General features: G+C 37.5%; 1 protein-coding gene and 1 long non-coding RNA gene across 11 annotated transcripts in view; one reads left to right on the forward strand and one right to left on the reverse strand.

Moving 5' to 3' along the window:
• The window catches only part of KATNAL1 (katanin catalytic subunit A1 like 1), a 102,576-nt gene that overhangs the window by 31,610 nt on the left and 46,826 nt on the right, over positions 1 to 24,140 (reverse strand). For 6 of the 9 annotated variants that reach the window (XM_024348495.3, XM_024348496.3, XM_024348497.3 and 3 more), the window contains exons 4-6: positions 21,090 to 21,258; positions 6,608 to 6,735; positions 6,115 to 6,220 (exon numbers count right to left, since the gene is read on the reverse strand). In XM_024348495.3, coding sequence (XP_024204263.1) covers positions 6,115 to 6,220; positions 6,608 to 6,735; positions 21,090 to 21,258 — 403 coding nt within the window. The remainder of the gene's footprint in view (positions 1 to 6,114; positions 6,221 to 6,607; positions 6,736 to 21,089; positions 21,259 to 24,140) is intronic. The other 3 variants (XM_024348501.3, XM_054665155.2, XM_063792023.1) reach the window with 1 other exon arrangement.
• LOC107967870 (uncharacterized) lies at positions 590 to 24,000 on the forward strand. 2 transcript variants are annotated; one of them, XR_001708627.3, is made up of 5 exons: positions 590 to 765; positions 1,284 to 1,359; positions 6,902 to 6,970; positions 7,256 to 7,520; positions 23,069 to 23,693. It is a non-coding gene; the product is annotated as an uncharacterized LOC107967870 (long non-coding RNA). The 2 variants fall into 2 exon arrangements; XR_008538756.2 differs by lacking the exon at positions 7,256 to 7,520 and having other exon boundaries at positions 23,069 to 24,000.

Consider the following 24,140-nt stretch of genomic DNA (forward strand, 5'->3'; position numbering starts at 1 on the left):
CTACAACATGACTTTAGTCTTCACCAATTCACTAAAAATACTTCATTTACTAACCTAATGGTCACTCTTCAGTTGCACCTCCTTCACTTCTCTCTGACCTTTGATGCTGCTGATACATGGTATTCATTCCCCTCTTCTTGAAACCCTGACACTGCTCTTTTCCTGACACTTCTGCTCTCTGGCTATGTTCACTGCCTCAGATCTCCTCTTTCCTCTGCCCTTTATATTCCCAAAGCAATTCTAAACCTTTCCCTTTACAAAACTCCTGAACAAACTCATCCATACCCAGATCATCAACCACCCTTTATATCTCACAATTTTACACTCACACTCTATCTGAAGCTCCAGGCCTCTATTTTGAATTAGCTGCTGAGTATTTACTGAAACACATTTTGTTTCTATTTAAGCCTGCTCCTTTCTCTATTTCCAATATCAGTTCCCTGTACCCTGTATAATAAAGAATTTAGCTGGCCTTTGTCTCCGGTCCCTGGAAAATAGCCTCTAAATCCTTGGAATTACCCTAGCGACAGGATTATTGTTGTTATCACAATAGGCCCTGAAATTTTATGCTAATGAGGTGACTCATGGTGGCCCCCTATATAGTTTATGCCAACAAGACTACTCAGGATGGGGGATGACCATGCCAGGAAAACCAACCATGTGATTAGAGAGCTGGGGCTTTGAGCCATGTGGTATCAACTCAACCTTTGGGAAGAGGAAGAGAACAAGAGATTACGAACCATGGGCAATCATTCAATTGATCACGTGAGCTTCCTTAATTGGCAATATTCTGTGTATTTCTCTCAGTCCATTTGTGTTGCTACAAAGAAATACCTGAGGCTGGGTAATTTTAAAGAAAAAAAGGTTTATTTGGCTCACAGTTCTGCAGGCTGTACAGGAAGCATGGTGCCTGCACCCATTCAGCTTCTAGTGATGGCCTCATGCTGCTTCCACTTACAGAGTAAGGTGAAAGGGAGCCAGCAGCATGCAGAACTCACATGGCAAGAACAGAAACAAGAGAAAGGGGAAACAGCCAGTTCTCATGAGAATGAACAGAGTAAGAACTTGCTCATTACCACGAGGCTGGCACCATGCCATTCATGAGGGATCTGCCCCCATGGCCCAAACTCCTCCCATCAGGCACCACCTCCCAACACTACCACATCAAGAATCAAATTTCAACATGAGATTTGGTGGGACAAATATCCAAACTATATCCAAACTATAACAGTACTATCACATGTCCATGTGATGCAACAATCTCCATATTGTCACACATCCAGGAGAGCAAAGCATCCTGACTCCAAGAAGAGAGGGCGAAAGAAGCGTCACCTTCAGCATCCTTCTAGATCTCGCCCTGTAAGTTTCTCCTTTTGGCTGATTCTGATTTACATCCTTTGGCTATAATAACACTGTCATCGTAAGTACAGCTGCTCCCTGAATAACTCAGGGGTTGGGGCACCAATCCCCCACACTGTCAAAAATCTGCATATAACGTTTGATTCCCAAAAAAAAAAATCAATGAATAGCCTATTATTGATTTGAAGACTTGCTGATAACAAAAATTGTAAACACATATTTTGTATATGTATTGTATATGGTATTCTTACAATAAAGCTAGAAAAAAGAAAACATTATTAAGAAAATTATGAGAAAATATATTTATTATTCATTAAATGGAAGTGTATCACCTTAAAGGTCTTCACCTTGGATAGGCTAAGGAGGAGAAGGAAAAGGAGGGGTTGTCTTGTTGTCTCTGGGGCGGCAGAGGCAGAAGAAAAGCCATGTGTAAGGGGACCCACGATGTTCATGCCTATGTCGTCCTGGGCTCGACTGTAAGGCTTCCCTAAGTTCTGTGAGTCATTCTAGAGAATTATCAAACCTAAGAGGGTAGTGGGAACTCCTGAATTTGTAGCCAGCTGGTCATAAGAGTGACCTGGGGACCCCCAAGTTTGTAGCTAGTGTCTGAAGTGAGGGCAGTCTTGTGGAAAACTGTGCTCTCAACCTGTGAAGTTTGGCCCTACTCTGGGTAGGTGATGTCAGAAGTCATTCAATTCAAGCCTGGAATCTGGGAGTCATACAACTTGTCTCTCTCCCGCATCCCTGTAAACAATCAGTCACTGATACCTTCTAAACATCTCTCACAAATCCATTCATTTTTCACTAACCAAAAAGCCCATGACTTTCTGCAGGCATTTGTCCTCATTGTTTGGCTAGATTATTTCAACAACCTCCTGATCAGATTACTTTTTCATATCCATCTATGTCCATCCCCAACCTGTCCTCCATACTGCTACAGAAAAGAGATCTTCCTACACTTGCAAATCACCCTTCTACTAAAAACTCTTCAATGGCTCACTGACATCTTTAGCATGGCATGCAGGGCTCTTTGTGAGAAGTAGGTCACACCAACCATTCCAGCAGTGTCTTTTGTTACTATGTCCCATATAAACACTCTATACTTCCAGCCACACTGAACTACACAAGATTCCTCACATATACTATGTTCTCTTACACTTTTCATGTGTTTGTACCTGATATCCACTCTGCCTTAGAGCCTTTCTTCATCACATCTGCCTGTTTAACTTCTATTCATCTTTCAAGTCTCAGCTCAGGGTCACCTGCTCTGGGAGGCCATCCCTGATATTATTCTCCACAGCAGACTAAGTCCCTCTTCCTCTCTTCTGCCATAGCAGTGTGTTCATTACTCTATCAGACACTAGTCACACTGTCCTCAACAAATACTGCACTTACCACATGGCCTCCATTAAATACATGCTTAATCACCCAAAGACCATGAGCTTCTTGGGGGCTATTATTCACTCATTTTGGTATCCTCTGCACTTAGCCTATCATGTGACACAAGGTAAATACTCAATAAATATGTATTTACCCAGTGTAAATTTATCCAATGCTTACTAAGTACTAGGCCCTGAGGAAAAAAAGTCGAATCTGTCAGGAATCACACATAAATCCTCAAGAGACTTTTAATCTATTAGAAAATATGGATAAATTATGGTGCAGTCTGAGAAGTGCTAAGATAGGCTGGATGATAAATGGATAGATGAACAGAGTCTCAATGTAAGAGTGATTCAAGCATATGTTTATATACTTCAGCACTGAAAATACAGTAGTCTATTTCTTGGGCATCTCCTTATTTTCTAAGTACAATTTTAAATGTTGCCTTTATAAAAATCATATAATCTGATCTTAAAACTTGTAAAGAAGGACCTCAATATTATTCTGTTAGAGAAAAGTTCATCCCAGAGATACGTATTTTTGAAAAGGCACTTAATATGTCCATCTTTTACCCCTCTCACAAGCTTCAGCCCTGTATTTCTAACTTGGTGCATTTCCACATTAATATTATACCAAAATTTAAAACTCAAAAATAATTCCTTATCTCTTTCCCCAGAAGCACCCCCTGCTCCTACTGAACTTTCAACATCAAGAACAATAAACCAGTGTCTTTCTCCCTTCCTGAGCTCCACATTTATGTTATCATCACTATTTTGCCATAGGCAAAAGCCAATTATCTTTTCCCCTGCCTTCTTGACATATATATTACATCCAAAAGGTTACCAACTTCCTTCATTAAATATCACTAGCATCTGTCCTTCCATTCCTAATTCATAATCACCATCCCAATTCAGGCTCTTTGAATTTTAAGCCTAAACTACTGCCAATCGCTTCTGAACGTGCTCTTTGCCTCCCGTCTTTCTGTGCTCATTGCAACCAGATTGTTTTTCCCAACTCACTAATTTAACTATGCTACCTACCTGCTCAAAAAGGTCTCCCAAACACCTACAGAAAAAGAATCGAACTCCTGGGAAATACAATCTGGCCTCAACCTACCTTCCCATTTGAATCTTCCACTAATTTATATTTTCAACATTTACATAGTTCTAAGGCCTCATTAATTCATTTTAACCTCACTATATCCTATGAGATAACCATTATTATTCCCATTTTATAGATAAGGAAACTGAGTCATGGAGATGTTTTATAACTTGCTCAAGATCACAGAATAAGTGGAAAGGGCTTGAATTCACATGCACCCAGTCTGGATCCAGGATCTGTACCCCTTACCAATATTCTATGCTGCCTTCCTTACAAAACTTCAATGCATCTATTTCCCAAAAACACTTACACTTTCTCACTATATTCCACTGCCCACATCATTCATCCCCCTCTAAGTTCCTACATCTCCAAAATGTCTCCTCCAACATAGCGAAATCCTCACAACCCTACAAATTGTAGCTTGAATCCCACGTCCTCAAGCATAAAGCCTTCTTTAATCATGTCATGTTTGTGCTTTGCTGAGCTTTCCAAGCACATGTGGACTGTACCACCCATTAGGCTCTGCTAGCGCCTAACACTGAAAGCTATATGTAACTGCCCAACTCTCCATTTAGGATGTCTCATAGCTCAGGGACTATGTCTTGAAAAACAAGGAACCTTGTTTATAACAGGGCTAAATAAGTGCTTGACGGATAAAGGAATGGTATCACACAATGCAGGAGAAAGTGTGCCGCAGAAAGGCACATATAAACATAAGAAGCTGACACACATTGAATTTTAAATTTTCTAAAGATCTATTATGGTTGTCACAACCTATTTGGACTTCAATTTTCTAGTATGCCAAATAGTGGGGATTTGAGATGATCTCAAAGACTCATTCCAGTTCTGAAATTCTGGAATTTACATTTTGAGACCAATTTTACAAGCTTGAAAAATTTCTGAGGTCTCCTTATTTTCATGTATTCTTTAAAATACATTTATCAGGCCTGAAACAGTGGTTTATGCTTGTAATCCCAGCACTTTGGGAGACCAAGGTGGGAGGTTCACTTGAGGCCAGGAGTTCAAGACCAGCCTGGCCAACATGGCAAAACCCAGCCTCTACCAAAAATACAAAAATTAGCTGGGCATGGTGGCACGCATCTGTAATTGCAGCTACTCAGGAGGCTGAGGCACAAGAATTGCTTGAACCCAGGAGGCAGAGGTTGCAGTGAGCCAAGATCATGCCACTGCACACCAGCCTGGGCAACAGAGTGAGACTCAGTCTCAAAAAATAAATAAAATACATTTATTGTCCCATTTCAGTAAATAATCTATTCTCACAAATCCCTAAAAAATTCAGACATAACCTTTTAAAAAAGAGTAATAGTTCTATTCAAGAATTTTATTCTACTGTTGCAGAAAAAAATTATTTGGTCAGGAAAAAGATTCTTTAGAAATATATCTTTATTTTCTTAATCCAGTTTGCCAATAAATACTACAAAAGCACAGCAAGGACAAAATAAATTGATAAAGTCAGATATTTTGTAATGATACAGAAGTGATTTTTTTTTTTTTTTTTGAGATGGAGTCTCGCTCTGTTGCCAGGCTGGAGTGCAGTTGTGCGATCTTGGCTCATTGCAAACTCCAACTCGCGGGTTCAAGCAATTCTCCTGCCTCAGCCTCCCGAGTAGCTGGGATTACAGGCATGCACCACCACGCCCAGCTAATTTTTGTATTTTTCGTAAAGATGAGGTTTCACCATGTTGGGCAGGATGGTCTCGATCTCCTGGCCTCGTGATCCACCCTCCTCAGCCTCCCAAAGTGCTGGGATTACAGGCGTAAGCCACGGTACCTGGCCAAGAAGTAGTTTTTTAAAACACAGCTAAAGACCTCTTTTTAGAAAAAACATTTGTTTTCAAGTCAGTGACAAGTAAAACAAAATAATTAACCATCAGTGAGAAATATTCCAACTTTTGAAAACTGTTTGATCACACCTTTCTTCTATAAGACCATATATTATTTCTGCTTAATCTGCTTAACGTTTTATTTACAGAACCATACATCCAGAAAATTCTTAAAACTAATCTCTAGCTCAGCATCCCTGAGTGAAGTGACCTAAAGACTATATAGTTTCAACACTCTAAGCCCATCTCTCCTGCTATGCAGATGTAACACATCACAACTACAAATTCAAATCCAGGTGTTTTGGGTGTACATAAACTTCTCCCAACCTTTTCAAAATGGGTTAAATACATCAAAAACTACAGCAATGCTGCCTTTCATTCCAGTGCCAAGTAGCATTCTTATATCAAAACCAATTTAATAAATTCTCACCTTCCATGGCCTTCTAATCCCTTTGAAAAAGTCAGGCATCCACATTGGAAGAACAACAGCTTCCCTTAGCAACTTCTTAGCTTCTTCCAGATCTGCTATGTCATCCCTTTGAAAGAACAGCAAACTTTCATAATGTTTACTCAGGGACCTTTGATTTATGGTCAAAACTAATTCTTTTAATTTTTTTTTACTTATGAAATTATTCTCATAGTAAGAACATTATTCTAATTCTTACTGCATAAAAAGATCAGTGAAAACATTAGTTATTAATGAGGACATGTCATTGAATTAACAACTTGTCAGTTACATATCAACTTCAAATTAACATGTAAAATGTCCTTATTCGACAGAACTGTCCCGTCAATTCTATACTTTCATATTACAGATGTGGTCATAATCAGATTAATGAATAACAAGAGAAAACTCACACACCAAGACAATCTATAACTTGTGTTCTCCTCTACTTTAATTCAATAATTTGAAAGACTCTAACCAATGAATGCTAGGATTCCTGGATACAATGTCTCTTTCAAGGGCTTCCACCAGATCCTTATCATAACCAGCACCATCAAATTTTGGCATTTCACCATCACTTGCACCATCTTGCATATTCTTCCTTCCCTGGGGATAGGTATAAAAAAAAGTACTAGTCAATAATGGATAATTTAGTTAACATCATTACGCTTTGAAAACATTATAATGCCATCACTTTCTAAATAATTTTTATTATTTTAAGGTAGTATTTTCTGATTACTCAAATGCCATTCTCCTCTATTTAATTCATCAGAAATACATGAACTGGTCAACTTTATTAAAAACTTCAAATCTACATTCTTGCAGGGACAGTTGCATGCAGGTAAGACTAAACTGATCCTTGCTAGATCCCAAAAGACTGGGAAAGCCTACCTTTGAACTGGTAGATGCAGAGGATTTCCACCACTACTAGAAAACATTTTGAATATTAATGTGGAAGGATCTTTTTAAATAGTATTAAGACCATTAAAGCAATATGCTTTACCCCAAATTCTTCATTTAATAATATAGTTGTTTTAAAAGAAATTTTATGCTATGGTTTCTATGGGGTTCTGCCAAGATTCACACAGCTTTGACGAGCTTTAAATGAAATTCACTTATTTGCCAGAGACAGTCCAACTATGGAAATACTTCAGCAAGCACAGCCAAGTGCCTCCCCAGAGCTTTAGCCCCAGTTACTGCCTAGAGTAAAAACGAAACAAGAAAATGGTCAAAATGAGTCAATCTCCTAAACTTCAACCTGAAAAGAGACAAGAGAACAAGACAAACTTCTCCAATCCCACTTCTGAGATAGTCAAAAGGCTCAATCATAAGTGCTGGAGGAAACTAAATGGCTCCCTTGGACAGATGCTCTGGTTCCTTCAAGCCACTAGGTAAGTGACCAAACAGTATTCTGGTACTTCACCCAAAAAAATAAATTATTTCTGGGCAGTATGGCGGTAGCATTAAATTTATTAGTAAATTTTCCGGAAGATTCTTGCATTCCAGATGACAGATATCAATACTGACAATATTAAAAGGAGTAAATTTTTGGCACCTACACAAGAAACATAACATCAACAAACTTAAGCTTAGGCTAGAGTCACATTTTATAGTACAGATAGGCCAAGGCCACCAAGTCATATTCAAACAAATCACTAGGAACATTCTGTAATCATTTAAAAACTATTCTAGAAACATATCAACGAAAGAATACAACAGAAACTGACATATCTGGAGCTTGAGCCTTCATATGGCACTGTAATTTACACTTATCAAGTTAAAATTAAAATTTCATTTTAATATGAATGTCCAAGTGGCTGGAAAGAACTTAATAAACACTACCTCAGGAGAAAGAAAAAGCTGCATGCCTATCTGAAAGTAATAGGAGTATCATAGGATTTTAAAAACAGTAAATATTTGGGCATCTTCTATGTGCAATACATGCTATTGTGCATTAGGTTTTAGAGCAGTGAATGAAAATACATTATCTGCCCTCATCAAGCATCTAGTCTAGTGGGGGAAACGAGTAACAAGTAAATAAAGCAAAAACACACATAAACTGTGAAGTGCTGTGAAAAAACCTGAGTAGCCAGTATAATAAAATGTATTGCGCAGAAGAAAGAGGTTGAAGATATGGGCAGAAGTGAGTTTGGATTTCTTCTGGCTTCTATAGAGGACGGGGTAGAGGAGGAGAATCAAAGAACTAAAAGCCTCTCACTACACTGAAGAAGAAGTGTGTGTATAGGCCAGTTAAATGACCTGCCCGAGAACCCAAAGTTTCTCAGTGGTACACATGAGACTTGAATACCGATCGAGGACTACAAAAAAGATTCTGGAAACGTTTTCAAATCAAAATGGTGAGGTTATAAAAAACAGACTTAGGAAAACTAAAATTAATTTGGTTATGCCAGGAAATCAGTAAAATGGGTGACAGTTATTCTTCATAACAAATACTTAAATTAGAATATAGACATCAAATATAAACAGCTAGATTAAATGCAATACCTAAAGGAAACTATTAGTTAAAGGAAATAAAGCTAACCTCTCCCAAGATATTATTAAGTATACATAAATAATACTAACTGCAATGTCACTGAAATGATCTTAGAATTCTTTCCTTAGATTTTCATATGAGTTGACTAAGGTCAACATTAGCAAGAATTTGATTTTTAGCATGAAGGTTGATATACTTTTTTTCTCATGAAAGCAAAATATTTTAGCTTCTTTTTACTAACATCAAAATTTCCCATATCAAGAAAGCTTTGTTACTCATCTTTCATTAGTGTTGGATAATCTTCTATTTGAGGAAAATTAGGCTCAAAGTGACTAACCAAATATTACAGAGCCAATTAATGATATAGTTTGCCCTAAAATGCAAATGTTTCTTACATTTTACTATGCAACCTCTCACACTGGCAGATTAAGTAAAACATGATCAGTTACTAGCTCTGGGTCTTGCATTTTAAGAGAAATACTGAGAAATTACACCCACGGAAGGATAATCAAGATGATAAAGGGTTCAAAACCCATGTCATATGGAGGAAGACCAAGGAAACTAGAGACATTTAAGCTGAAGAAGTAAATTCTAATGGGGCAATACAACCAACAGGCCTACTAGGTATTAAGCCAAAAAAAAAAAAAAAGCAAGGGCCAGTAACAAAAGAGATAGATTTCAGATCAGCAAAAGAAAGAATTTTCTAACAATAGATTCTGTCCAACAGATGAATCAACTCATTAGGTAGTAAGCTACCACACATCGGAAATTACTGGCCAATTAGTAATAAAAATCACTGGGTCATAGTCACACGGATGTCTAAGCTTAATTATAGCTGATCTTTTTCCTGTAAAGCCACTGCCTCTCACTTGCCTAATTTATTCATCTGTTGCCTGATTTCAATGGCCCAAAGAAAGTGCAAAATTTCTTGGAAATCTCATTATTTTTCTTTTTTTTAAATTATACTTTAAGTTCTAGGATACATGTGCAGAACGTGCAGGTTTGTTCCATAGGTATACACGTGCCATGGTCATTTGCTGCACCCATCAACCCATCATCCACATTAGGTATTTCTCCTCATGTTATCCTTCCCCTAGTCCCCCACCCCCCAACAGGCCCCAGTGTGTGATGTTCCCCTCCCTGTATCCATGTCTTCTCATTGTTCAACTCCCACTTATGAGAATATGTGGTGTTTGGTTTTCTGTTCCTGTGTTAGTTTGCTGAGAATGATGGTTTCCAGCTTCATCCATGTCCCTGCAAAGGACATGAACTCATCCTTTTTTATGGCTGCATAGTATTCCATGGCATATGTGCCACATTTTCTTCATCCAGTCTACCACTGATGGGCATTTGGGTTGGTTCCAAGTCTTTGCTATTGTGAATAGTGCTGCAATAAACATACGTGTACATGTGTCTTTATAGAATGATTTATAATCCTTTGGGTATATACCCTGTAATGGGATTGCTGGATCAAAGGGTATTTCTGGTTCTAGATCCTTGAGGAATCGCCACACTGTCTTCCACAATGGTTGAACTAGTTTACAGTCCCACCAACAGTGTAAAAGCGTTCCTATTTCTCCATATCCTTTCCAGCAAACCCTTCAAAAAATCAATGAATCAAGGAGCTGGTTTTTTGAAAAGATTAGCAAAACAGATAGACTGCTAGCCAGACTAATAAAGAAAAGACAGAAGAATCAAATAGACATAATAAAAAATGATAAAAAGGATATCACCACTGATTCCACAGAAATACAAACTACCATCAGAGAATACTATAAACACCTCTATGCAAATAAACCAGAAAATCTAGAAGAAATGGATAAATTCCTGGACACATACACCCTCCCAAGACTAAACCAGGAAGAAGTCAAATCCCTGACTAGACCAATAACAAGTTCTGAAATTGAGACAGTAATTAATAGCCTACCAACCAAAAAAAAGCCCAGGACCAGACAGATTCACAGCCATATTCTACCAGAGGTACAAAGAGGAGCTGGTATAATTCCTTCTGAAACTATTCCAAACAATTAAAAAAAAAAAAGGGACTCCTCCCTAGCTCATTTTATGAGGCCAGCCTCTTCCTGATACCAAAACCTGGCAGAGTCACAACAAAAAAAGATAATTGCAGGCCAATATCCCCGATGAACATCAAAGCAAAAATTCTCAATAAAATACTGGCAAACCGAATCCAGCAGCACATCAAAAAGCTTATCCACCACGATCAAGTTGGCTTCATCCCTGGGATGCAAGGCTAGTTCAACATACGCAAATCAAAAATGTAATCCATCACATAAACAGAATCAATGACAAAAACCACGTGATGATCTCAATACATGCAGAAAAGGCCTTCGATAAAATTCAACACCCCTTCATGCTAAAAACTCCCAATAAACTAGGTATCGATGGAACATATCCCAAAATAATAAGAGCTATTCATGACAAACCCACAGCCAATATCACACTGAATGGGCAAAAGCTGGAAGCATTCCCTTTGAATACTGGCACAAGACAAGGATGCCCTCTCTCACCACTCCTATTCAACACAGTATTGGAAGTTCTGGCCAGGGCAATCAGGAAAGAGAAAGAAATAAAGGGGATTCAAATAGGAAGAGAGAAAGTCAAATTGTCTCTGTTTGCAGATGACATGACTATATATTTAGAAAACCCTATCGTCTCAGCCCAAAATCTCCTTAAGCTGATAAGCAACTTCAGCAAAGTCTCAGGATACAAAAATCAACGTGCAAAAATCACAAGCATTCCTATACAACAATAATAGAGAGCCAAATCATGAGTGAACTTCCATTCACAACTGCTACAAAGAGAATAAAATACCTAGGAATACAACTTACAAGGGATGTGTAGGACCTCTTCAAGGAGAACTACGAGCCACTATTCAAGGATCCAAGAGAGGACGCAAACTAATGGAAAAACATTCCAGGCTCATGGATAGAAGAATCAATATCGTGAAAATGGCCATACTGCCCAACGTAATTTACAGATTCAATGCTATCCCCATTAGCTACCATTGACTTTCTCCACAGAATTAGAAAAAAACTACTTTAAATTTCATATGGAACCAAAAAGAGCCCATATAGCCAAGACAATCCTAAGCAAAAAGAACAAAGCTGGAGGCATCATGCTACCTGACTTCAAACTATACTACAAGGCTACAGTAACCAAAACAGCATGGTGGTACCAAAACAGATATATAGACCAATGGAACAGAACAGAGGCCTCAGAAATAATGCCACACATCTACAACCATCTGATCTTTGACAAACCTGACAAAAACAAGCAATGGGGAAAGGATTCCCTATTTAATAAATGGTGTTGGGAAAATTGGCTAGCCATATGCAGAAAACTGAAACTGGACCCCTTCCTTACACCTTATACCAAAATTAACTCAAGATGGATTAAAGACTTAAGCTAACACCTAAAACCATAAAAACCCTAGAATAAAACCTAGGCAATACCATTCAGGACATAGGCATGGGTAAAGACTTCATGACTAAAACACCAAAGCAATGGCAACAAAAGCCGAAATTGACAAATGGGATCTAATTAAACTAAAGAGCTTCTGCACAGCAAAAGAAACTATCATCAGAGCAAACAGGCAACCTACAGAATGGGAGACAATTTTTGCAATCTATCCATCTGACAAAGGGCTAATAATATCCACAATCCACAAGTAACTTAAATTTACAAGAAAAAAACACAAATAACCCCATCAAAAAGTGGGCAAAGGATATGAACAGACACTTCTCAAAAGAAGATATTTATGTGGCCAACAAACATATGAAAAAAGTTCATCATCACTGGTCATTAGAGAAATGCAAATCAAAACCACAATGAGATACCATCTCACACCAATTAGAATGGCAATTATTTCTTTTTTTAAAAAGTGATTTTGAATTCTATTTCATATCTGTGTTAGTCCCCCACTTTCATGTTACAATGATAACTAAAACTCATATACTGCCTACTCAATGTGCCACGTATTGTTCTAAGCACTGGATATATATTAACTCTCTTATTAATCCTAAAAGTCCTATGAGGTAGGTACTCTTATTATTTCCATCTCATAGATGAGAAAACCAAGGCACAGAAAAGGTAAGTAAATTGCCCAAGGACACGCAGCTAGATCCTAGGGAATACAGCTCCAGAATCAGTGCTTTCAACCACTTTGCACCCTAGCATACTGCTGCACACCCCTGGGCTACTCTTACCCCAGTGTGAGAAACAACAAAGGAAAAAGTTAGACAAGGTTTCTAAATTGCATCCCACTCTTAAGACTTTATTTTACAAAGTAAAATAAGTTAATAAATGCAAACAGTGCTTACTAATTTCAGTATCATGCCCTGCATTTGAGTGTTAATACATTTAAATTGAAATTATGAATCCATATCATTCTGCACACCTATCAATATGTATGTTCTTTCAACAATATTTGCCAGTACTATGTGCCAAGCACTATTCTAAGCACTGAGGATATCGCAGTGAACCAAACAGAAACCCCTGCCCTCATGAGGCATATATTCAAGTTAGGAGGCACAATATATTAATAAGTAAAATATATAGTAAAACAGAGACAGAACAGCAAGTTCAAATTTGTCACAGTCAGCATATACTTCACAAATCTGAGGAACAACACAGAAACCAACAGAAAGAAATGAGAGGAGGGGAGAAAGAAGATGAGGTCAAAGAAGAAATGGATGCCAGACTATGCAGAGCCTTGTAGACCATTATAAGGACTTGGCATTTAATCTAAGATAAGAAGCCACCGAAAGTTATGAGCAGAAGACACAATCTGACCTATATTTAAGAGGAACTCTCTGGCTGCTCTGATGCCAACAAGCCAGGGACAGTGTGTTCTCTCATGTTTTATTTTACACTTTCTGTAGTATACAGAATGGCTAAAATGAGTGGTAGAGTCTGAGAGAGGATAAGAAAAAACATATACGGCTATTAAGGCCCCACATTTAATCTTACCATATAAGAAATACCAAATACCACATTAAATAAGAGCTCATGCACTCCTATTAAGATAGCCTTGAAAGTGGGAAACTTAAGATAGTTCAATAAGGATATACAAATTCTAAAATCAAGAAGCTAAAGCACTCTCACTTGGCAAGGCTGAAATACAGTAAGACTGTTCAGTCTAAGAAAAGTATGTGTATTAGTCTTCTGAATAAGAGGTTAAAATATTTGAACGCAACTCTTCCTATGACCTAAGACTCATCCCCGTCAAAGACTAAGCTGACATTTGCACAGGAAAAAAACAACAGTGGGTGAGTAAAAAACCAGAATAGCACATATTTCCACAAATGGGTTTAGAATTCTAAATCACAAATTTGGTCAAATAGTTATTTAGATATAAAAACTACTTTACTATAATCTAGTACAACAAGGTAAAAAATAAAAATAAAAACAAAACCCAGCACTATAAATTAGCTACCACCAGAGACAAAATTTGTGGAGCAACTTAATATTCAAAGGACAGAAAAAGATGTTTCTTAAAAACAAGTCATGATGATACAAATAGCCAATGAACATATGAAAAGGTTTTCAACTTCATAAATTATCAGGTAAATACACACCACATGGCAAATATCCTGGGAAAATCACAATGAGATATGATTATACCTAAAAAAGACTGACAACGCCGGGCGCAATGGCTCACGCCTGGATTCCCAGCACTTTGGGAGGCCAAGGCGGGTGGATCACCTGAGGTCAGGAGTTCGAGACCAGCCTGGCCAACGTGGTGAAACCCCATCTCTACTAATAATACAAAAATTGGCCGGGTGCGGTGGCTCACGCCTGTAATCCCAGCACTTTGGGAGGCCGAGACGGGTGGATCACGAGGTCAGGAGATCGAGACCATCCTGGCTAACACAGTGAAACCCCATCTCTACCAAAAATACAAAAAATTAGCCGGGCGTGGTGGTGGGCACCTGTATTCCCAGCTACTCAGGAGGCTGAGGCAGGAGAATGGCGTGAACGTGGGAGGCGGAGCTTGCAGTGAGCCCAGATGGTGCCACTGCACTCCAGCCTGGGCAACAGAGAGAGACTCCGTCTCAAAAAAAAAAAAAAAATTACAAAAATTAGCCGGCTGTGGTGGCAGATGCCTGTAATCCCAGCTACTTGGAAGGCTGAGGCAGGAGAATTGCTTGAACCTGGGAGGCGGAGGTTGCAGTGAGCCCAGATTGCACCATTGAACTCCAACCTAGGCGACAAGAGCAAAATTCTGTCGCAAAAAAAAAAAGACTGACAACATCAAGTGTTGACAAGGATGTGGAGCAACTGAAACTTCCCCTCTGCAGGTAAGAGGGAAAACTTGTATAACCACTTTGGAAACTGGTGTTCTTCCCTAGTTTAATTTATGCATATCCTATGACCCAGCAGTTCCACTCCTAGGTATATGCTCACTAGAAATTCATGCATATATATGTCAAAGGATAAGCAGAAAACCATCCAAAGCAGCATTACTCACAAGAGTCTCAAGCTAAAAGCAACCCAAATATCCATTAATAAGAAAACAGATTTTAACTGTGATATACTACTATATGACAATGAAAATAAACTACAAATATATACACCACCATGAAATAATCTCACAAATACACCTTGAACAAAAAAAGCTGGACACAAAAGAATACTTACTGTACATAAAGTTCCAAAATGGGCATAATTAATTTATGGCATTAGAAATCAGAATAGTGGTTACCTTTGGGAAAGAGGTAAGTGGCAAGGATTGGGAGGGATCATGAATATGGCTTCTGAGGTGCCAAATGTTCAATTTCTTGACCCCAGAGCTGATGGTTACATTGAATTACAAGGCTTACATGCAGTGAGATGCTGAAGTTGTTTCTTACTAGTTTTTGAGAGCCAGCTACTAAATTTTCAGAAATTTTGTGAGCCAGCTGTGAAATGCAGCCATTAATAAATATTAAATTACACAAACTTTGAATAAGTTGTATTTTTAAAAAAGGAAATAAATACGCAGAACTCCTCACATCCTAATTATTTTACTATTACCTATTATCTTGAGGTTCCATAGTTTATTGTATCTCTATGGTGGAAACACCATGCAATGGTAGGCTGCTACCCAAACTCATCTCAACTATGAGTTCAGTGACATGATGTTGAAATCCATCATACAGGTGGTATTTATATCTCAGAATTAGCAAATGCTATAAATCAGGGCTTGATTTATTGTTTTCCTGACTGTCTAGATTTAGAAAAGTAATGGGGAAAATGTTAATAATGCAGACTAAACTTAAAAGCATGTCATTTTTGCTGTTGTTACATTGTAAATAGCATAAAAAATCTGATTATTCTTCCAGTATTTGAAAACTGCTCAAGTCATTGATCAATGAGTGAAGCTCTAGCATGTTTTTATTTTCATTATCATCTTATTCTTTAATGTGTATACACACATCCACCTTTTTTTCATACAAGTAGTTACTAATATACACCACTGGCTAGATTATCATTATTCATCAAAAAAGTATACAATTTGTGCACTTTTCTTCAGTAGAAATATTTTTTATGAAGTCACTGTTCATTTGTATAATCAATAGCTCTCAAAAGAATATGTCAATCTAGTTTGCAACATCTCTCCATATCAGATATCCCTAGACTTACTCATGAGAAGGAAAGTCTTCTCATGATAAATGGCCATTTGTTATGTATAATTCAATGAAATAAAGTCCTTTAACAACTTTAAAATGAATTCAGAGAATATAATTTACCATACTTTAATCTGAATTCTATTTAAAAGCATATATAGCTTTAATCATGAGATAATGGAAGTACTGCTCATTTCACTGAGTTAATTAACCATAAAACTATAATCTTAAAAATATTTGGCTGGGCGCAGTGGCTCACGCCTGTAATCCCAGCACTTTGGGAGGCCGAGGTGGGCAGATCACGAGGTCAGGAGATCGAGACCATCCTGGATAACACGGTGAAACCCCGTCTCTACTAAAAATACAAAAAAATAGCCAGGCGTGGTGGCGGCCGCCTGTAGTCCCAGCTACTCGGGAGGCTGAGGCAGGAGAATAGTGTGAACCCAGGAGGCAGAGCTTGCAGCGAGCTGAGATCGCGCCACTGCACTCCAGTCTCTGGGCGACAGAGCGAGACTCTGCCACACACACACACACAAAAATACTTGAGAATCAGAGTTTTATAAATTAAGGTTACAAAACAAAAACATTTCTTCTGCTACCTAATATTTTACTTTTAGAATATCCTTCTTAAGTAAAAAAAATCCTTCCGTTACTTCTATGTATATATCTGACTCTAAGCTTAAATAGCAAAATAATAATAAATCCGATTTTCCCAGGTGCTATGGTCTAAATGTTTGTGTCCTTCCAAAATTCATGTTGGTATCTACGCCCCAATGTGATGTTATTAGGAGACAGGGTTTTTGGAAGGTGGTTAGGTCAATGAGGTTTCTGCCCTCATGAACAGAATTAGTGCCCTAATAAAAGATTCCCAAGGGAGCCTGTTGGCCCCTTCCATCCTGTAAGGACACATAAGAAGGTGCCATCTAGAAGGAACAGACCCTCAGCAGATACCAAATCTACTAGTGGCTTGATTTTAGACTTCCCAGCCTCCAAAACTGTGAGAAATTAATTTCTACTCCTTCTAAATTACCCTGTGTAAGCTATTTTGTCATAGTAGGAAGAAGAGACCAGACACATTGAAATAAAACAGAAAAAATATAGCTTAAAAGTTAATTTATTCAGGCCAGGAGCTACATTTCATTAACGTTTGTATTTCTAGCACCTAGAAGTATTACTGACACAAAATGTGCACTTAATAAAGATGTGTCCAATAAACAGAGTACTAACTAGCCTTACGGATGACCCTGTAGACCTCAGGGGGGAAAATGATAAAGCCTCAACAACAGATCACTATGCAAAGTGATTGTTACTTAGTGAAAAACAGCATTTTAAGCTTGGACCTAACCTGAAGCCTGTCAGTAACTTTAAAAAAGAAAAAGAAAAAAGACATAATCAGTCTCAGAAAATAAACTGGTATTCTTATAAGAAGATAGTAAGCATTTTCAAATAAGAGTCTGTATAACATAATGATTAAAAAACTCAGGTATTACAATTAGACAAGGTTCAAATCCTAGTTCACCATCTATTTGCAGTTAAGACTTCAGTGTCTCAATTTCTCTACACATAAAACAGGAAAAATAATGCTGAGCTCACAGGATTATGCAGGGATCAAATAAACCAATAAATGTAAAAAGCTTCAAAGAGGGCTTTTTTTGTAGAAAGCTTCAAAAAGGATAAGTGCGCTCAAGGAAGACTAACATTTGCTACTACTGCTATTATTAGTTGTTCCATCATACAGTTCCCAACACCAAATTAAAAATCCAAAAATATACCAGGGACCTTAAGCAAGATATGTCTAACTTCTCTTATCCTCACTTTTTTTTACATCTATAAAGTTAAGTACATAGTTAGAGTGCTGCAGCAGCTTTCAAAATTCTGACCCAGGCACAAAGTAATAAATGCATTCTGGATCATGAGCTGGTGTACATAAACATATGAATAAATTTGTATATATTTTTATAAATTTTTATCAAAATAATACTGTACTTATGGGCAATAAACTCTGAGTTTTCTGTTCTATTCTGCTTCAATTTTAAAGCTGGTAGCAATACACAAAACTGATCTTAAGAAAAAGAAATACAATAAACACTGGGGACTCCCATACCTCTGAGGGTACTTCCAAACAACACTAATTTTCCTTTCTTTTTTTTTTTTTGAGACCGAGTCTCGCTCTGTTGCCCAGGCTGGAGTGCAGTGGCTGGATCTCAGCTCACTGCAACCTCTGCCTCCCAGGTTCAAGCAATTCTCATGCCTCAGCCTCCCAAGTAGCTGGGATTACAGGCATGCACCACCACGCCCAGCTAATTTTTGTGTTTTTAGTAGAGACAGGGTTACACTATGTTGCCCAGATTGGTCTTGAACTCCTGGGCTAAAGTGATTCACCTGCCTTGGCCTCCCAAAGTGCTGGGATTACAGGCGTGAGCCACTGCCCCTGGCCCCAACACTCATTTTCAAATGAGCTTTTAGCAGAAGTGGGTATCTATTAGTTTCACCTAAGCTGCCTCAAAACCTGTCGCAGCCTTCAGTGAGTTTTAGGAACTTCAGTATCCTAATGAATATTTGTGTGGTTACAAAAATTGTAACTGAGTCAAATATACCTTTCAAAGGCTTATGAAGTTTGCATGAGTTTGTTTTGAAAAACTGTAGTCCCCTCTGTTTCCACAGTGACTCAGAAAATATCTTTTATCTCCAAACAACTGCGGAGTTCTTTTCTTACATAAAAGGGTTACTTTCTAGTGACATTCTGAGTACTTACATGTCAATGAAAGAATAACTAAGATTTAGAAAATCATTTGATAACATTCTTAATGAAAGACAATTTATAATTTCCAGGAAAAAAAATGTATTGACCATCCTGGCTAACACGGTGAAACAACACCTCCACTAAAAATACAAAAAAAATTAGCCGGGCATGGTAGCGGGTGCCTGTAGTCCCAGCTACTTGGGAGGCTGAGGCAGGAGAATGGCGTGAACCTGGGAGGCGGAGCTTGCAGTGAGCTGAGGTTGTGCCACTTCACTCCAGCCTGGGCAAGAGTGAGACTCCATCTCAAAAAAAAAAAAAAAAAAAAATGTATTTGACATTCAAAAAATGCTGCTTGATTATTTTGTTCTTTGCTTAAGAGTCACATTTAAAAACCAACATTTAATTGTTCTGGATCTCTTTTGGTAAATCCAATCCAGACTTTTCATCTAGCTCGGTAGGTGGGGAACTACATAACATGAAAAATCTTAAGGTTAAACAGGAAAAAGATGTGTGACTTCACAAATTCCATTCTTCCAGTCTCCATGTCTCACTGTGAGACCTTGGCAAGTTTTAGCGCTCTGTACCACAGTTTCTTCATCTGTAAAGTGGGGATAGTAAGACACCTACTTCACGGGATTGCTTCATGAATTACTGTTTAATCACTTTGAATGGTGTCCAGCAAAGCAGCATCCAGTAAACCGTCACCATGGTTTCTCTCTTATGTAAATTCAAGACTGAAAGTTCCTTATCCTGTTCTAAAGGTTTATCTAAAAGCTACTAGCAAACTGGAGGTTGGATTTCAGCCCGTACTGTATTCTCTATAATGCAAACCAATGTTAGCTGCATAAAAATGAAGAAAAGAAACAAAAATAATATTTAAGATACAGAGTTTCAAGTATCCATTTATGTGGCTTTTGATAATGGGGGGAACAAATTTAAAAAGTTAATGTATTTATTACTACCCTTCACTAATCCCAAAAAGGATCTGAAATAGAATCACTTGCTGTTTCATGGCGTAGAAGCTCCCACAAATTACAAACATTAAAAAAATCTAATTCATTTTCAGTGTCCTATTGAGGCAGGGAGGTAGAATATGTCTTTGAACTATCTCATAAATAGAAATATTCAGAAAACACCAATTTTATTCTATCTTGGTCTATGTATTATGGCTGTAAGACCTAGGAAGTTGGTCTGGAGTCCTTACCTACAGATCAAAATTACATGTAATAAAAATATTCAAATACAGTTTTGATGGATAACCACTTGTTATTAGATATATCTTTATTATACATATCATGGCCTGAATGTGATGACAGATCCTGAATCTCTAACTAGTAAAATAAAACTTCTCTGTGGCAATTCAATTACATTATCATTCATTTATGACATCACGGTGGAAACAGGAAATACTATCACTTAAAAATTTTTCTCTTCTTACTAAAATTAACGCCTAAGAGACACATCAGATCATCCTGGCTACCTCCTTACTCTGTAAGATTATCTTCAACCCACTGTCGTAAGTCCATTTTAAGGGAGGTACAATTTCCACCAAATACTATGTTTATTCACCAATCAATTTCTTAAATAAGTACATGTGCACAATAAACCCTAAGCAAGGGGAATCTTCTCAAGGAAAAGAAAAAAAATCTTGTTCTACTATAATCTACAGATAAATCAAAGATACTTATTTTTGGCAGTAGTAAATCATATCCCTCATCTTATTCTGTGAACAGATACATCTACCTTCTTGTCTTTCCCCATAACTATTTTCATTTATTGTTCATTTCTATTCAGAATACTTATTAAAATATTTTTCAAAAAAGTTTTAAAGCCGTATTTTTTCTTACAAGGGATCCATTTCACTAAATATTTTTATACATGTATGTGTATATATATATATATTTACTACGCCTCTGAGGTAATTTGCATTGCAGCATGGCCTTCAAAATACAAAGACTACTTAGGCTTTGAATGAGATTTTTTTCTAACTCTTCCACGTCAAAACCAGGGTATCTTGAAAAGCCAACAAAAATCATAACATCCCCCAAAAGTCCTGGGCTTCAAGTGAGTGAATTACAGAAAGACAGCATCTTGCCTTGTCATCTCTCCCTCTTGCTCTATAGTCCTTGTCCCTACTTGTAGAAGGCTTTTCACTCTTTGATATAGGATGTGCTCGGCCTACAGGTCCCCGGGCTCCTACTCCTGCCATTTCTTTCCTCAGAGGTCTTACTTCTCGATTGGGACGCCTGATCTGAGGTGGAGCTCTGACAAAAAAAAAAAAAAAAAAATTAAAATTAAAATTAAAATTAATCAAAGGCAAAAGTATGTCAATACTATCTTAGTCAATAAAATTGTTAAATCAAAAAGCCCGAAAGCTAATTTTTTCACCTTTGGCCAATTCATGGCCACAACTATTAGGTTGGTTTTCCCAAATTCTTTTTTCTAAAATATACTGGCTGATACAATTATTAAATACACACAAATGACACATACAGCAGCAATTATTCTGTCAAAAGTTAATTATTAATCACCAATAGAGGGCAACACAGACTATCCCCATCTAATAATCTTAACAACATAATGGAAAGGCAATAATTTTATTCATTACTGTCCTAAACCAAGAATAAGTAACTTTTTTTTAGAAAAAAGCATTAAAAGCTGTAAGGACAGGAGTTCTAAATAAGTCTATTTGTACAGTTTACTAATTTCTGTTTTACAACCAAGATGATTTTCTCTGCTTCTATAATGGAAAATTAAACATTTCATTCATCAAATTACAAATGGCAGAGCTAACAATGAAATCTTCTTTAAGTAATTATGTTTTAAAATATTCATGTTTTGAGAATGTCTAAAAATCACAGAATCATTCAAATTATACAGTCCTCCAAATGTGATTTAAAATTTTGATAAATACATATAAGTATGCATGCAAAATAGCATATTTTGTTTCATCTACTGTGGAACTTGTCTCCTGCAAACAGTAAAGTTTTGAGGCTTCTCAGCACAGTTTTTGTCTCTTTTTGATTCTTGGGAAAGGGACTCTATCACTTCGTGTCTAATCTTAGTTCTCTCTTGAAATGTCTCTACCTCTATTTTCCTACCTTTTCTCTTTCTATAGCTATGTATGTATCTGTAGCCCTCTAGATCCCATATGTGTATTCCATTTTTAACCACATGCCATATCTATTATTATCCCCTTTCCAGCCTCACACTTATAATTCACCTAACTCATCATGGAGTTCCGTTCCTCATATCAGAAAAGGTGACACATATGCATAATTCAAAGATAGGAAAATGGATAAAAAGCCATGAAGGTTGCAAACTAAGGGCCAACAACAGTAAGAAAAAGAAAAAAAAAGAAAAAATGTGTTAACATGTTGCGAGTCTGATACAGCATATTTAGATGTTGGAATTAGACTACGTCGTGAAATTTCTAGAAGGCCGGCAAAAACCGTATGTCTATCTATGAGGTAAACATACACTGATATCTTAATCCTTGGAGTTCAGTCCAGTTAAACAAGTATTTACTGAGGCACCCATTAGGTGGTATATGGCCTCTACCACACTGACCCTAGGAGGAGACAAAGACAAGCAATCTTGTGAAAGAAATCCACAGGAAAGCAACTACAAAATAGTGCATAGTAATGGCTATGAGGCATTTTAAAATTTAAAGTATTATTACATTATCATCTTTAGGACATTAGTAGTCTTTTAAGCATTCTACCTATTAAAAAAAAGTGTGATGAGTCTGGTAAAGAATAAAAAATTGTAATTGTTAAATTGCTCTATTTCTAGTATTTCAATGTGACCACTGGTTTTTGACCTAATTTTTTTTTTTTTTTTTGGATGAAGGGGTGGAAAGTAATAGAGTAAAACTTTACTTTTATTTGTATACACTTGTGTACATATAAATGTCTTTCCTGAGTCAGATTTATGGGTTTATGGGTATGGCCAAAGACAATAAAATGAGACCAACAATCTTTTCCACACAGAATTTGCATCAAGTTTGCTCTTTTGTAAGCGGCTTCACCTGCTATTTAAATAGTCTGTTTTCTTTGTGGTCCTGCTTTTTAGACTCAACAGCTAGCCAGAGCCTCTGCTCACCAACAGCAAGCCCATCCCTCCCAGCTGGATGCCAGGCTGCTCGCCCACGGCTGGGCTTGCTGCGACCTCACTGCTCAGGGTGCACTGCAGCAGGTCTCAGACAACATTCCTTCTGCCTCCTCAGCTTGTGCTTTCCCCACCTCAGCTTGCGATTCAATGGCCGCCTAGGAGTCCTGCTGTAGTCCGTTCTCCACACAAATCCCGCTCAGTAAAGCTGTATTGTGGAAGAATTGGTTCAAAGCTCTTACACAGGCTGCATTCTGAGTGTTTGCCATTACTGACCTTGTCCTGCCACTGAATATTCTGATGGGCTCCTAAATGGTCTGAGTGAAACTGCTCAAGAAGCCAGATGTGTCATTTGTGGCAAGGCCCCTGTCTCATAGGAAGTGTGCCTCTGCTTTGTAAGTCTTCAGTTCCATCTCACTGCAATTGGATATTACATTTGTAACAGACTCTGTGGACTTCCCAAAGGACATCCTTGATTCTGTTCTGTACTTCTTTGTCCACTAGCGCATCACTGCACAATGTCATGCTTCAATTTAAGGACTCAGTGACAGCTTCCAGGCTGTGTAAACAATAAAGGTCTCAAGGCTTCTTTTACTAGTCTCTCTTTAAAAATAGACTTTAGTAGGATTACATAGCATCCTTGACCTCTGCTCTAATGGTCAAACAGACTGACACTGTACTAGCTTACAGCACTTCAAATTTAGAGAATAACTGGTTAGATCTGCAGGTGAAAGACAAAAATAACTGCACTGTGTTCAATTCTCCTATTTGAGATTTCCCTATAGGAATAAGAAATATGCCTCATTCTATCACATGCAAATAAGCCTCATCTCCTTCGAAATCCAATACTTCCTCTTTCAAAGTTATATTAAATATCAATATTATTTGTAAATGTTCTTATTGGTACTGCTTTATATAGTCTAGATACAAGTCCTATGTCACATACATGCTTTGCAAATATCTTCTCCCAGTGTGTGATTTGCTCTTTTCTTTATTTTTGCATTTTATTTTCAACTTTTATTTTAGATTCAGGGGT

The sequence above is a fragment of the Pan troglodytes genome, chromosome 14, assembly GCF_028858775.2.
Source record: "Pan troglodytes isolate AG18354 chromosome 14, NHGRI_mPanTro3-v2.0_pri, whole genome shotgun sequence".
Classification (NCBI taxonomy): Eukaryota; Metazoa; Chordata; class Mammalia; order Primates; family Hominidae; genus Pan; species Pan troglodytes.